Genomic DNA, 13720 nt, shown 5'->3' with positions numbered 1-13720 from the left:
TCTTTTCTAAATTTTATTAAAATTATCATTTATTTTGAGAAAAATACTTATTTGTAATTTTTTGGTTTGTTCAAGGTGATTCAATTAAAAGTTTTTCAATAACTGTCCATTACTGTAAGTGAAAGGATAGTATTTGGGGTAAAAAAGCCTGTTGTTACACGGGCTAAAGGCCCCCATAAAACACATTGTTTTTCTTAAGAGATTATTTTGTTTGCCTTTGTTATTCTTAATAATTAATAATTCTGTCTGTCTGACTGTCTGTCTATCTAAATATCTATCTATATGCTCACAGAGTTTTGTTTTATGTGGGTTACTTTATTAATTTGTTCTGGGTTCTGTGATATCAGCTAATTCCATCTATTCACCAAAAAAGCCTGGCCAATGATAATTAATAGTAAATATAGGCTAATTAAATCATATATTCAGTTTAATATTTAAAGTTGCATTCTGTAATTTGGGGCTAATATAAAAAGTTTTACACATTAGCAAGATAGCTGCCTAGTTTTCAGATGCAGCCATTGAGTTCTTTTCGCTCTTTGCTTCACCAAACTACACTGCGCTAAGCATAGACACATGTATCTACATAGTCAGCAGCCAATGAGCGTGAGGATTTTCTTCTTCGACGTTTAGTGAAACATGGCAGGTCATGTCATTTCAACATGGTGAAACACATTGAAGGGGGTGACCTGCACCATGTATAATAAAACACTTTTTATAGAAAACAATTATGAGTAATCTTCATCTCAAGTGAGTGTTCACCATTCAGATCACTCTTCACAAAAACACAATTCATTTGTTAATGTGTAAAACTTTTATATGTCTATGTGTAACACCAATGTCACATCTATACTTAAAGTACACGAAGAAGAGCAATGCTAACGCTAGCTAGAGAACAACTGAATGCCCCTTTAAGAGAGGAGAGATACCCAGAGGCACAATGGTTAGCTATATGAAGAAGAAGCTGTCAGTCATGTTATTAAACCAATCAGGTCCGAGTAAACTGGTGAACGAAAACCTCAATTGATTGGTTATTAAAAGCAGGTAGACTCGCCTTCCTCCTTGCTCAAAAACGCTTTTCAGTGAGAAATTCGTGCCCAAAGTGTGAGCGCAACAAAAGGAAGATGGATCTGATGTATATCAGATTATTTCTGGAAAGTATTTATGCCACAAACACAAGTAATTTATACATTTGCAGTAGTTTATATTACACATACAGACTGATTCTATGTGATCAATCTGTTTTGCTGTTCATGACACCCTTTCTTTGCTTGCATATATCTGATTGCAGGTTTGCAATGTTTTTGACCATGTTTAGGCACAAAAATAGTGCCAGAAGTGTAAGCGCGAAAAAAAGGTCAGAAGAATACACACCAAATGTACTTTGTTTTAATACGCAATTACAGATTCACAACACATGAATTACACTTATACAAAGCATTAAAGTATTGCTAATATTTGTTTCATCTTCACCTTTCACCTGTTACACCTTTACAAAACGTTCTGTACACTTGCAATTTCATTTACGCTTTCACACATCTTACTCTGTGATTGCAAATTTTTCTATTACGCTTGAAACTTCATTTATGCTTTTAAAAATCTATTCTGTGCATGCAAATCATTTAGGCACTATTTTATCTTAATATGGAACACTCCTTTAAGGCACACATTGGCAGTTTACAGCTGGCAGCTCTTTTATCCTAAAAATGTTTTTTTCATTGGATATTTCCTAAAGCGCATACACAAGCGTTTAAGTTGCTCGGGGTTACCAGATAAGAGATATAAATCCCCCCCAATTAGAGATTTATACTGGAGCAATATTCCACCTAATGTTATACTTATTTTGTGCATTCTGGTAACCATACATGCGAGTGAGCCCTTTCTTGCTCTGGCTTTCCCCTTTGAACAAAGTTAGCAATACACTGTGCCTGTATGTTAATCTAACTCTTGCAGGAATAATTTCTCATAGTTATGCAGCCTGTGTTAATGTGTGCTGAATGGAAAGCCAAACCATTGACCAGACCCACATCAGGACCCATTTAGAGTGCAAATAGGTAATGTTATGTGAATAAAAAAAGTAAACTGCCTGCTTTGCAACAAACATTGTAAGTACTATACATTTTTTTTTTTTTACTTTTTTGTAAAACAGACCCCTGACGTACAGAGTTTTAAATTGTGTAATACATTACCAGGGAAGTAAAGATTGTAAAATAATTAATTTATAATTATGCTCAGCCTTTATTTATTTTAAATTCCTGATAGAGAATTATCTACCTTTGTAGAGCAATACAATATGTTATGAAATTGCAGAATAGTCCCATCCATCACATATTCACTTAAAAATTGAGTAGGCTACACAACTATTGGGCTTAAAATATACAAGAACCAAATCAATGTGGAATTTTCTATCTCAAACCAGTAGATCCAATGTGGCCCAATATGTATTACTTAAAACCCGATGTGGCCCCTGTACCAAAATAATCGCCCACCCCTGCTTTAAGGTATGATTTTAGCCCAGTTGGACTCTACTATATAAATAAATGCAGGCTAATCGTAAAATGTAAATGTCAATATTGTGTAATTTTACTCCTTTACTCATTACGTCTGAATCAGACAGATGGTCACGATATTGAACACAATGAGAGGTTATAACATATTGCTCTTGTGTAAAAGGGACTTCGGGTACAGTTACATGTCACGTTGTCGCTTTTTATTGATGGATGAAACATCACGCCCCATCTACGCTGGCATTTGGAGGCGGGACAAGTTACGGCTTATATATCTGAAACAGTTCAATCTGCTCAAGAAGACAAGAAACTCGAAAATGTCGGTTGTGTGCACGTCTCTCGGTCGCAGCGCTGTTGCTATACGCAACTGTAGGGTATCTGTGGTAAGTTGTTTACACCTTCTGCTCTGTCAACAACATCTAAAAGAGTCCGCATGGTGTACGGCGGCGGAAGAGTTCGCGTCATTACAGCGATAATAATGCAGTCTTGTGAATTTATTATTGGATATCTGACACATTTCTATAAACACGGACTCAACCGGCGTTATCTAACTATTTAAGGAAATTACAATCTGACTGTTGCATTCTTGTCTTCGTGGTATCGTTACACGGAACTTTGTACCCAAAATGTGGTGTTTATAAAGCCGAGTTCTTTATCTGCTGGAGTCAACGTTAACATGTAACTTGCGATTAGCAGCAAATGGTTACACAACTGTTGTATGAATGTATTATAATTATATCAGTGCAACATTTCTGTTTAGCGATAATACAATATTAAGAAATCTCTTTATAGTATGAAGTGGTGATGTTGAAAACAATTGTCCATACCATTTCAATGTAAGTTAAGTAACAGAGTGATGTAACTCCCGCGCACTTTTTTTTTATACCTTGAGGTGGCGCCATGATGGAGCTGAATTACATACTTCAGTTACACTGAAAAGACCTTTTAAACTGCACTCAGTAATTCTTTCCTTTTTAAAAAACGTTTTCCCCCCCAAGAAATTAATTGTACTTTTAAGCCATGTGTATAAATTCACGAGCACTCTCTAGAGGTGAATACTCCTGTCATATCACTAACCTTCTAACCTTCTGTTTTATTCTACATGGAGAGGGTCTCCTCATGGGGGCTGCCATGTTAGAATCACATGACCAGCTGAATACTACTTGCTTAATCTCAATAACCACTCTGTTATCAGATACGTTCACTCATAGATCAAAGCAATGATGGCTGACTGTGAATAGTGAATTTCTAACTGAAAACTTATGTGTTTGAATAAAACTGAATCCACGCCACTTGGTGTCCGAGAGGACTCAAATACAAAAAGTTACTGAGCGGACCTTTAAAATACCTTTAGCTAATACTGATGCCTTGTCTTCCAATGCATGTCAGCATTTTGCATCACTTATGTACCCATGTGTTATTTTCCTCTGTCCTACCCCAGCTGGTGCGATATGCCCAGACCGCTGCTGCCCCTGCCCCTGAGCCAAGAATGAAGACATTTCAGATTTACAGATGGGACCCTGACACACCTGGTGACAAGCCACGCATGCAAACCTATGAAATTGATTTGAACACGTATGTGCACTTATAGTTATGCAATCTGTTTTCTTGCTTTGTGAAGCTCTTTACATTTGAAGAATTGAAAATCATGTTTTTCTGTCCTAGATGTGGTCCTATGGTTCTTGATGCCCTCATCAAAATTAAAAATGACATTGACCCAACGCTGACCTTCAGACGTTCCTGTAGAGAGGGTAAGAGGAGCATAACCAAACTTGACATTTTGAGGAAAAATAAAGAAATTACTCCTGGGACTTAAATTAACAGGTTTGCATCCTGTCCTGTTAACATGTGCCTTAAGATGTTGAATTAATATATCTGTATGTGATGTTGTTACAGGTATATGTGGTTCGTGTGCTATGAACATCAATGGGGGCAACACATTAGCCTGTTTAAACAAAATTGATTCAAATACCAGCAAAGTGACAAAGATTTACCCTCTGCCTCACATGTATGTTGTGAAAGATCTTGTCCCTGTGAGTATGCCACTATTAAATGAAAACCCCAGAAATAATCCTTCTTTAACTTTAAATCTATTAAATAGAGTGAACCTGGAATTTCAAACTAATCCTATACTCATAATTGCTGGCATTTTAGGACATGAGCAACTTTTATGCACAGTACAAGTCCATCGAGCCTTATCTGAAGAAGAAGGATGAGTCAAAACAGGGAAAGGAACAGTACCTTCAGTCGATCGAGGACCGTCAAAAGCTGGTATGAGCCTCCCTGCTCAATATTTTGTTTGGCTTTAGACTGATTCTGTTTCTGAAACATGATTGTATTCTTTGATAATATATTTTTGTTAAACGTCCTCTTTCCCTTGCTCATAGGATGGCCTTTATGAATGCATTCTATGTGCATGCTGCAGCACAAGTTGTCCAAGTTACTGGTGGAACGGAGACAAGTACCTTGGACCAGCTGTGCTTATGCAGGTATTTGTTTTAATCTCTAGAGTCTGTTAATTTGTTAGTCATTGTCATTGATAATTGTACAATATACATGTTATACAATAATTACTGTAATCTCTTTAAAAATATTTTATTCTTAACACTGAATCGTATTCCCCCACATCTTGAATTTAGCATAATTTGTCCTCTTGCTGTTTCTGTCTCTACATCTTCAGGCATATAGGTGGATGATTGACTCTCGTGATGACTTTACAGAAGAGCGTCTTTCCAAATTACAGGACCCTTTCTCCCTCTACCGCTGTCATACAATAATGAACTGTACAAAGACTTGTCCCAAGGTATGTTCAAATTTTTTATCAAACTGCAAAGCTGCCCTTTTCATGATAAACCTTCAGTTGGTCTCACTGCTGTTGGACAATAAGTAAAAGTATGTTTATCATAGCTTAGTGCCTTTGAGACTTTATGGCTGTATTTTAAATATTTAATTAGATTTATTTTGTGTTCTCTCCTGTTTAGGGACTCAATCCTGGAAAAGCCATAGCGCAAATTAAGAAAATGATGGCGACTTATAAAGAAAACAGATCATCTGCTAGTTGATTTGTATGTTTGGGAAATAATGTACTATATGTACTCATTGATTCAGTTCATTTAAATGACTGTAAATTTATAAATTCATTCATTATGAAAAAAGCTCATTTTTTTTGTAAATATAAATCAAAAGGGCCAGCGAGCTTGTGTGTGTGTGTGTGTGTGAGAGAGAGAGAGACAGGTAAAGACAAAAATTTTAAAAGGTGTGCTCTGAGAAAACAAATAATAATAAACATATATATACAGAGTTGGGAAGGTTACTTTTAAAAAGTATTCCGCTACAGAATACATGCTGTAAATGTAATTTGTAGGGTATTCCGTTGAATTATTCAAAGTCAGTAAAGTAATCTAAATAAATTGGATTACTTCTTCAGCAGTGGCAGATTTGTTTCACTTCTTTTGACCCTAAACAAGTAAATAAAGTAAGAAAATACATTATCTGAAGCCTAAATATCTTATTAAAGTATAATAATAATATAATAATAATATCTTACAGAATTGTTAAATCAGCCCATCTGGCACCAACAATCATGCCATGGTCCAAATCACTGAGATCACATTTTTCCCCATTAACTGAAGCTCCTGACCTGTATCTGAATGATTTTATGCACTGCACTGCTGCCACATGATTGGCTGATTAGATAATTGCATGGATAATTGTTGGTGCCAGACGGGCTTGTTTGAGTATTTCTGTAACTGCTAATCTCATGAAATTTTCACACACAACTGTCTCTAGAATTTACTCTGACTGGTGCCAAAAACAAAAAACATCCAGTCAGCAGTGTGGACGAAAATGCCTTATTGATGAGAGAGGTCAACAGAGAATGGCCAAATTGGTTTGAACTGACAAAGTCTATGGTAACTCCGATAACTGCTCTGTATAATTGTAGTGAGAAAAATAGTATCTCGGAATGCTATTCTTTTAGGGGCTGTTTTGGCGGCACGAGGTGGGACCTACACAATATTAGGCAGGTGGTTTTAATGTTGTGGCTGAATGGTGTATGTAACAGCACAGTATTTCATGTTGTTTTTATTTTATTTGGTTTACCTGATTGTGGTTATACTAATCTGTGATAATGCCAAAAAATATTTGTCTGTGTTTGGCACAAAAATAACATATTCAATAAATGTCCTAATTTGTCACTGTATGGTAGATGTCTAGGTGGCGGACACAATGTGCTACAACTATAAGAACTTAGAAATATGAATGCTTGAGATGCTCTGCCGGTACTAGGATGCAGTCTTTAGTGGGGCATTGTGATCTTTAGGGGTGGGGGTAGTTTTTTCTTTCACAAACAGGTAGTTTGTGAAAGGGTATGTTTTTCACTCAGTTGTTTTCTCCATTTTAAACATATTCATTTTTTATATTTATGTAGTTCATATAGCCTTTTGTCATATGATGTCAATTTGTATGTATAAAAAAATTATACAACTTGTCAGCAGTCAGAAATTAACTTTTACATTAAGGGGCAATTTTCACAGGCATATGTTTTTACCTTTATGAGGGCGTATTGTTTTTCTTACCATATAAAATAAAACTGTCTCATCCATTTATGTCAATTATGTGAATTTAATCAATTCACTGATGCACACAAAACAATAATAATAATTAAGATTTACACACTTAAATTTCATAACAAAATCCCATCAAATTGAACTGAATTATCTTTAATTTTATTTATTGAATTGTGTTAAACATTGCACAATTGAATTAGGTGTGATTTTGTTATGAAATTGAAATGTGTAATTTTTTAAAATAGGCTAAAATATATATATTTTTTGTTCAGATTCTTAAGTTTGTGAATTTAATTACCTCTTAACATAAGAATTGTTCAAACAATCCATATTAATAGGACATTTTAATAATTTTTGCCTCTAATTTCTGACCCTGCTTGTCAATGCTTGTCAATGCTTGAAATTGCGTGCACGCTACCCATTTGAACTATTCACAACAATGGAAGCTAAATCTTAAAACTGAATTCCACATCTAACATGTAAGAAACTGTATAAACTGCAGTGTCTTATCTCTTTGAATGTTACCTACAATGTCAGATTTTTGTCGGTTGGTGTCGTAAAATTAACATACAGTGACAGCAAATTCTGACCAAAAAAATAAGTAAATAATTGGGCATCGGTACATAGGAAATCACGTGTTCAAAGTCTAGGGGGACAATGCCCCCCCACCTTAGACTGTTGAAGTCACAGTGAAATGTTTACAAATTGTGTCCTAAGGTTCTGTAATAAAAAATGAAAAAGGCGCTTTTTTTTTTTTTTTTTGCAACTGAAGTTGTGAACTACATTCAATCAAATAATTCACCACGTTTAATAGATTAAATAAATAAAATTTAAAAAAAATCACATAACTTTAGAGAACGTCAAGTCTCATGATGTCCTCCAGGGGGCATCGGTGGTCAATGGGTGAGTTGCCACAAGACCATAAAGGAAGAAGTGCTATAGCGTCACATTTAGAGAAATTAGAGTGAAAATTATGATAAAAATTGCAATGACCCCTTTATTCATAATATTCCTGTGAAAGAAAAGGTTTGTTATTTAGTAGTTCATATAGTGAAGGACCAAAAAGAAAGATGTATTTTTAATTTTCAACCCCTTTCGGATAAAATTCAGAAGAGATTTAACCAGTGGCTACAAAGAGATCTCTCTTTGAGAGGTAGGGTACTTCTCTCAAGGCTTATTTATGCTGCTCAATCTGTTCATTTGGAGCCAAAGTTGGGTAAAGTTATTGACCAGATAACCCCATAATTCCAATTTTCACCCCATAAATATTTTATTTGGAATAACTGTAATATTTTATACAAGAATAAATCTATATTTTTTCAGAATTGGTTTGATAAAAATATTTTGTTAGTCAGTAAATTAATCAATTCTCAAGGGTTATTGTTTTCATATAAGGAATTTCTAGATCATTTTCAGTTTCCTGTTTCTCCCAAAGAATTTGCAATAGTGATGGGTCCAATCCCATCAAGTGTTCTTGTTTTACTAAGAGATGCTAAATCTCTACTTCCAGTCTCTTTGAGTGTGGTTAATAACCCTGTTGGTAAATTGTGTTTTGCTTCACCCTACAAAAATAATAATAGATCAGTTCATTCATTATTCCATCAGGAAATTGTTACTTTACCACCTGTAACTGCTTACTGGAATAATGCAGTATCTGTTGGAAAAAAGTGTGGATGCTTCCACATCTCTTAATTTTAACCAATAAAGTAAAAGAGATTTCTTTTAAAATAATTCATAAGTGCTACCCTGCAAACCACTACTTAAAAAAGTTCAAAGAGGATCTTTCCTCCAGTTGCTCTTTTTGTGTCAAATCTGACGAAACTGTAGCTCATCTTTTTTGGTTTGTCCCTTTACTAAAATGTTCTGGCAAGATGTTTTAGAATTTATTAGGAATGAAATTCTTAATGAATGTATGTTGTATTGGAAGGATGTGGTACTAGGCTAATTAATCTGATCTTGTTACTCGCCAAGTTCCACATTCATAAATCTAAATATCTAAATGCTAAACCTCTCTTTCTTGTTTTTATGAAAGAACTTGAAAAATACCTAATTTCAATTAAATTGTCTGAGAACAGAAAAGCCTTAAAAAAATTATCTGTTTGCAATACTTTTCCTTTTTTCAGTGTCAAGTAATTCTCATCATTTGTTAATATGTACAATTTATATTATGTGCACCCCCAGCTTTTAGTTTTTTTTTTTTATGTATATGTTTTTATGTATTTTGTTGTTGACTGTTACTTTTTACTGTACTGATTTGAGCATCAATAAAAAATCAAAATTAAAAAACAAAATTAAAAAAATACAAAAATTATGATCAATGTGAAAACATTTGTTAAAATGTAAATTAATTTCAACATGGTGGGATAATCACTGTTTGCACATTTGAACTGCCACTTCTTCCTCTGAACTTTGACCTTTTAAGTTATTTTCTATAACATTTAGAATTTTCAGAATACAAGTTTTTAACATTGATAACACTAATTATATGAAATCAAGGGACAAACATTATTTTTTAATTATTTAAATTATGAATTACTTATTTTGTTTAGCTTTTTTGCCAATTTTTTAGATCTTGCACAAATGCTTGACATAAGAACATAAAATAAGTAAAAAAATAAACACATAAATAACTGTAAATGTCTTAGAAGTGGTGTGCTAGATGAAAGGGGGCAATGGCTTTTTCAGGCAATTGCCAAGCTCAAATATATTCCCAAAAATGTGTAAAACAATACAGAGACAATCCATTTCGTTCGGGATAAAGGTCGACTGCAGAGGATCGTGCAGGGGAGAGAGATCGTTTACGGACATGTCCGTCATGTGTGTGTAAAGTGATCAATGGAAAGGAGGAGGCGAGAACCGGCTTGACAATATAAATAATAGTTTTAATGATAAACTTAAAAGACAACATAAACACACACATGACGGACATGTCCGTAAACTATCACACTCTCCCTCACGATCCTCTGCAGTCGACATTTATCCCTCGGAGGCTTAATTAGCCTAATACAGGACCGGGTGTGTAGGATCACGACCCGGCCCCGCCCTCCGCCCTGCCACACAGTCATAAAAGAAGTAGATACTATTTAGTTTAATTTAATCTGGAAGAACCTACTGCACTATTTAAAAAAGTAGATTCTATGCAATCCAATTGAAGAAGGTGGTCTGAATGTACTTTATTTTAATACTGCTAATTGCGTATTTAAGAATACATTTTTGAAAAGTTGGGAGGTTTGGAATTTGTTTTTAAATGTAATTTTGATGTTAACAAGGTTCCAATAAAGTTGTCTTGTTTTCATAGACAGGTTTTCTTTTTATTATGGTGCTCATTTATAAACATAACTTCTCTCCACACAAATCTGTAATTTGGAATAACAAGAATATTTTGTTTAAAAACAAATCTTTATTTTTTAGAAACTGGTACGATAACGGTATTGTACTGGTGAGAGTTAAAAGTAATGACAACTTTTTAATTATTGTGAATTCCTTAATGCTATAAGATTCCAGTAACTGCTAAAGAGATTGCAATAGTTTTGATGCCATTCCTGGTGGCCTTATTCAACTCTTATCAGATGATATATCCTCTGAGTGTACTGTATATCTGTATATAATACTCAGATAATTATTAATGGTGTGGAGATTTTAGCTAAAAATTTTAACAACAACTTTGAATTTTGAAAAAAAAAAAAATATATGTTTTTTTAATTTAAAAACATTATGCTGAAATACATCGTTACCTAAATGCAAACCATATTGGAATTCATTGTATAATCAGATTGAATGGAAAGAGGTCTGGAAGTTAGTAAATACTGTCTCACCAATAAAGTTAAAGAAGTCACATATAAAGTTATTCATTTAATTTACCCAGTGAGACAAGTAGTCTCAACATTTTTTAGAGACATGGAGACTACATGTGTCTTTGGTAACTTACTGTAGAGGAAGAATCCATAAAATATGTATTCTTGTTTACCCAATTTATTTGGATTGATATTAAATATCTAATACTTAAACACACAAAATTAAAGATTTGGCTAACTGGTAAATATATATTTTTATTGTATAAGAATAAGAGTTTAGAACAAAATTTGGTGATGAATCTGTTAATTATATATAGAAAATACCATATACACAAACAAAAATGGGCAAACAATAAACCTAATAGCATACTGTTTAAAACTGAACTGATGCTTTATATTGAGACTCTAAAAGATGCAAGAAATAAAAAAGGCAAAACAAATGGATAGAATACTTGAAAACTTTTCTCTTTTCTCTTAATCCATTTTAAGTTGTCCCTGGGCTTTATTTGGTTTATTATTATTTGTTGTTTTTCCTTCTCTCTTTCTGTTTATACTATTTGATGCTACTATGATTGTAACAGTGAGTACATTGTTCTTGTTCTATAATAAATAAATAAAAACATCAAAATATTTACCAGTCTCCTCCGTTGCTGAGTTTTTGTTGTGCCATGGAGGATTTCTGCACCGTGAATGGACAGGGTGCTTATTTAGCGAGATGATGCACCTCCATTTTTCCCGCATATGTTTTGAAAGCATCGTTACGTGGGTACGTCTACGTCGTTACCAAAGCAATCCATGCATATAGGTTGGTTATGTCTGAATGTGCAAATCTGATTTGAGCACTAGCAATTAATAGTGCGGACAGTCTGCCTGAAAAGATCTGATTTGAGAAAAAAATCTGCAGTCTGAACATAGCCTTTGTGGTGGCCGATCGATTGGTGCACCCTTAGTTTTTAGGATGTTATCAACCTCATCATGTAAATAGATTTCATAACAGTTCTCTAGGGCCTACTTCCAATAGAAGTTATTCACAGTTCCGCCATGTTTGATTTTGTTATGTGAATGAAAACAAGGTTTTCAAAAGGGATAGACTTACAGTCTCTTCGATGAAAAGCTGTATGAAGCTCCTAGATCGCATCTAATTTTCCACGATTCATATTTCTGGAGTTTTTTGGAAAGATTTGTGTTTTTATTATTATGTTTTGTCAGCAGAACGATCCAAAACACTAAAAACAACTGCCAATTGAAGAGACCTTTGGTATATATCTCACAGTCTTGTTGTCATTCCCATCAAAAATGACAGGTAGCACTACTGTGGAAAAAGGTCCAGAACCATTTTAAAATTTATGGCCACTATTAGGGAAATACTTAATTTGGTGATCCAGAAATCTCTATATTTTCTGTATAGAGTCAGTTTGGTTATACAGCAGAAACAATGTTGTGCAAGACTGCTATTTCACTTAAGTTACAGTTGAGCACTGCTTATGCAGTATGTGATAAAGGTCTTATATATATGTTTAGCTTTGATAGGCTTACTGACATTGTTCTCTAAATGTTTTTTTCTTCTTTTTAGTTTTGTTCCTAGTCACTCTGTTGGTTTCCTTTGGAATTATGATCTGGCTGGTGCTTTTTCCTCATACCATCATCCATAGACTGCTGCAGCTCTATGACATTACCGATATGAGCTACAAACTTCTACTTGTGGCTGTAGCTGCACTTAACTTCTTCTTATGTTACTTGCTCGATGTAAAGAGAAGTACATGTAAATGGCATTTGAATCATGCAACCAATATCAGGAATTGCAGTTAAGTACTCATTCAGAATTCATCCCACTCTTTTTATAGATTCTTATTGACCGAGGTTCCCTAAACTGCCTTCGCAATTTTCAAGGAAAACATGAGTCTAAGAAGCAGTACAAATGTCTTGACACCCTCTTAGCAGAAACCCCCTCATGGCCACCCCTGAACCAGCCCTGGTTCCCACCACAGCGCTCCGTCATTGGTGTTAGCTGACACCTGCCCCCCCTTTAGCATCTCAGATTTCCCTCTCTACACATATCAAAGGTTGCCAAAGATCTGTTACCACCTCTCAAAGCACTAGTAAGGTATGCGTACCAGACGCTATCCTTTTCTGCCCATTATATATGGCACAGGACTTCTTATCATGCAGCAATAGGAGTAAACTAAAAATCGCTCTTAATGATGATGTTTTTAATACAAAATATAAATAATGCATAAAAAGTTTTTAAAATATTTTGAAAGATTTAAATTCGGGGCCAAATCGATGCAGGGTAAAACCTGAGAGGGATCTTTTATAACCAACTGGTAAATATAAAATATATACATGAAAATTACAAAATGTTGAAGTAGATCCAAGAAACATTTAGCTCAAGATTCGGCCATGATCCAAAATATCACATTGCTTTTATCCATGTAAATCTAAAAAAACAGAACATTACAAGTTTTCCAGTTGTATTTTGTTTGGTTTTGACTTATAGCTGGAAGAAGAGTTGATCCAAAAATGAAAACTGTCATTGACTCATGTTATATAAAACTGATATAATTACTTTCAGTTCAGAACGGCAAGCTGTTCTTTTCCCTACATCAAACGTAACAACCAGTGAAAGGAAAGTGCTATAAAAGTATCCGTAATTTTATAGAGTGAATATTGGGGATCTGTGGTGTATATATGACCCTCAACTCACTTACTGAATGTATTCCAATATTGTTAGAAACTCTTACCCAAGCTAGTTGCCCCAGTCACTTAAAGACTTGTATTATACTGTGAATAAAAATACCCATAGAAAATCCTTTATTAAAAAATAACCAAATATTTATTAAATCAAAACCCTAAA

The 13720-nt window shown here is 34.2% G+C and overlaps 1 protein-coding gene across 1 annotated transcript; it reads left to right on the top strand.

Moving 5' to 3' along the window:
• Positions 1–2753: 2753 nt before the first annotated feature.
• Positions 2754–6569, top strand: LOC127629119 (succinate dehydrogenase [ubiquinone] iron-sulfur subunit, mitochondrial-like). Its single transcript, XM_052106198.1, has 8 exons — positions 2754–2887; positions 3946–4079; positions 4170–4255; positions 4401–4537; positions 4659–4775; positions 4892–4993; positions 5185–5307; positions 5486–6569. The coding sequence occupies exons 1-8, from the start codon at positions 2822–2824 to the stop codon at positions 5564–5566; spliced, it is 846 nt and encodes a 281-aa protein (XP_051962158.1). The 5' UTR covers positions 2754–2821; the 3' UTR covers positions 5567–6569.
• Positions 6570–13720: the final 7151 nt, after the last annotated feature.

This window comes from Xyrauchen texanus, chromosome 35, assembly GCF_025860055.1.
Source record: "Xyrauchen texanus isolate HMW12.3.18 chromosome 35, RBS_HiC_50CHRs, whole genome shotgun sequence".
NCBI lineage: Eukaryota > Metazoa > Chordata > Actinopteri > Cypriniformes > Catostomidae > Xyrauchen > Xyrauchen texanus.
The sequence above is the reverse complement of the archived record's forward strand: the minus strand, read 5'-3'. Positions and strand labels throughout refer to the sequence as shown.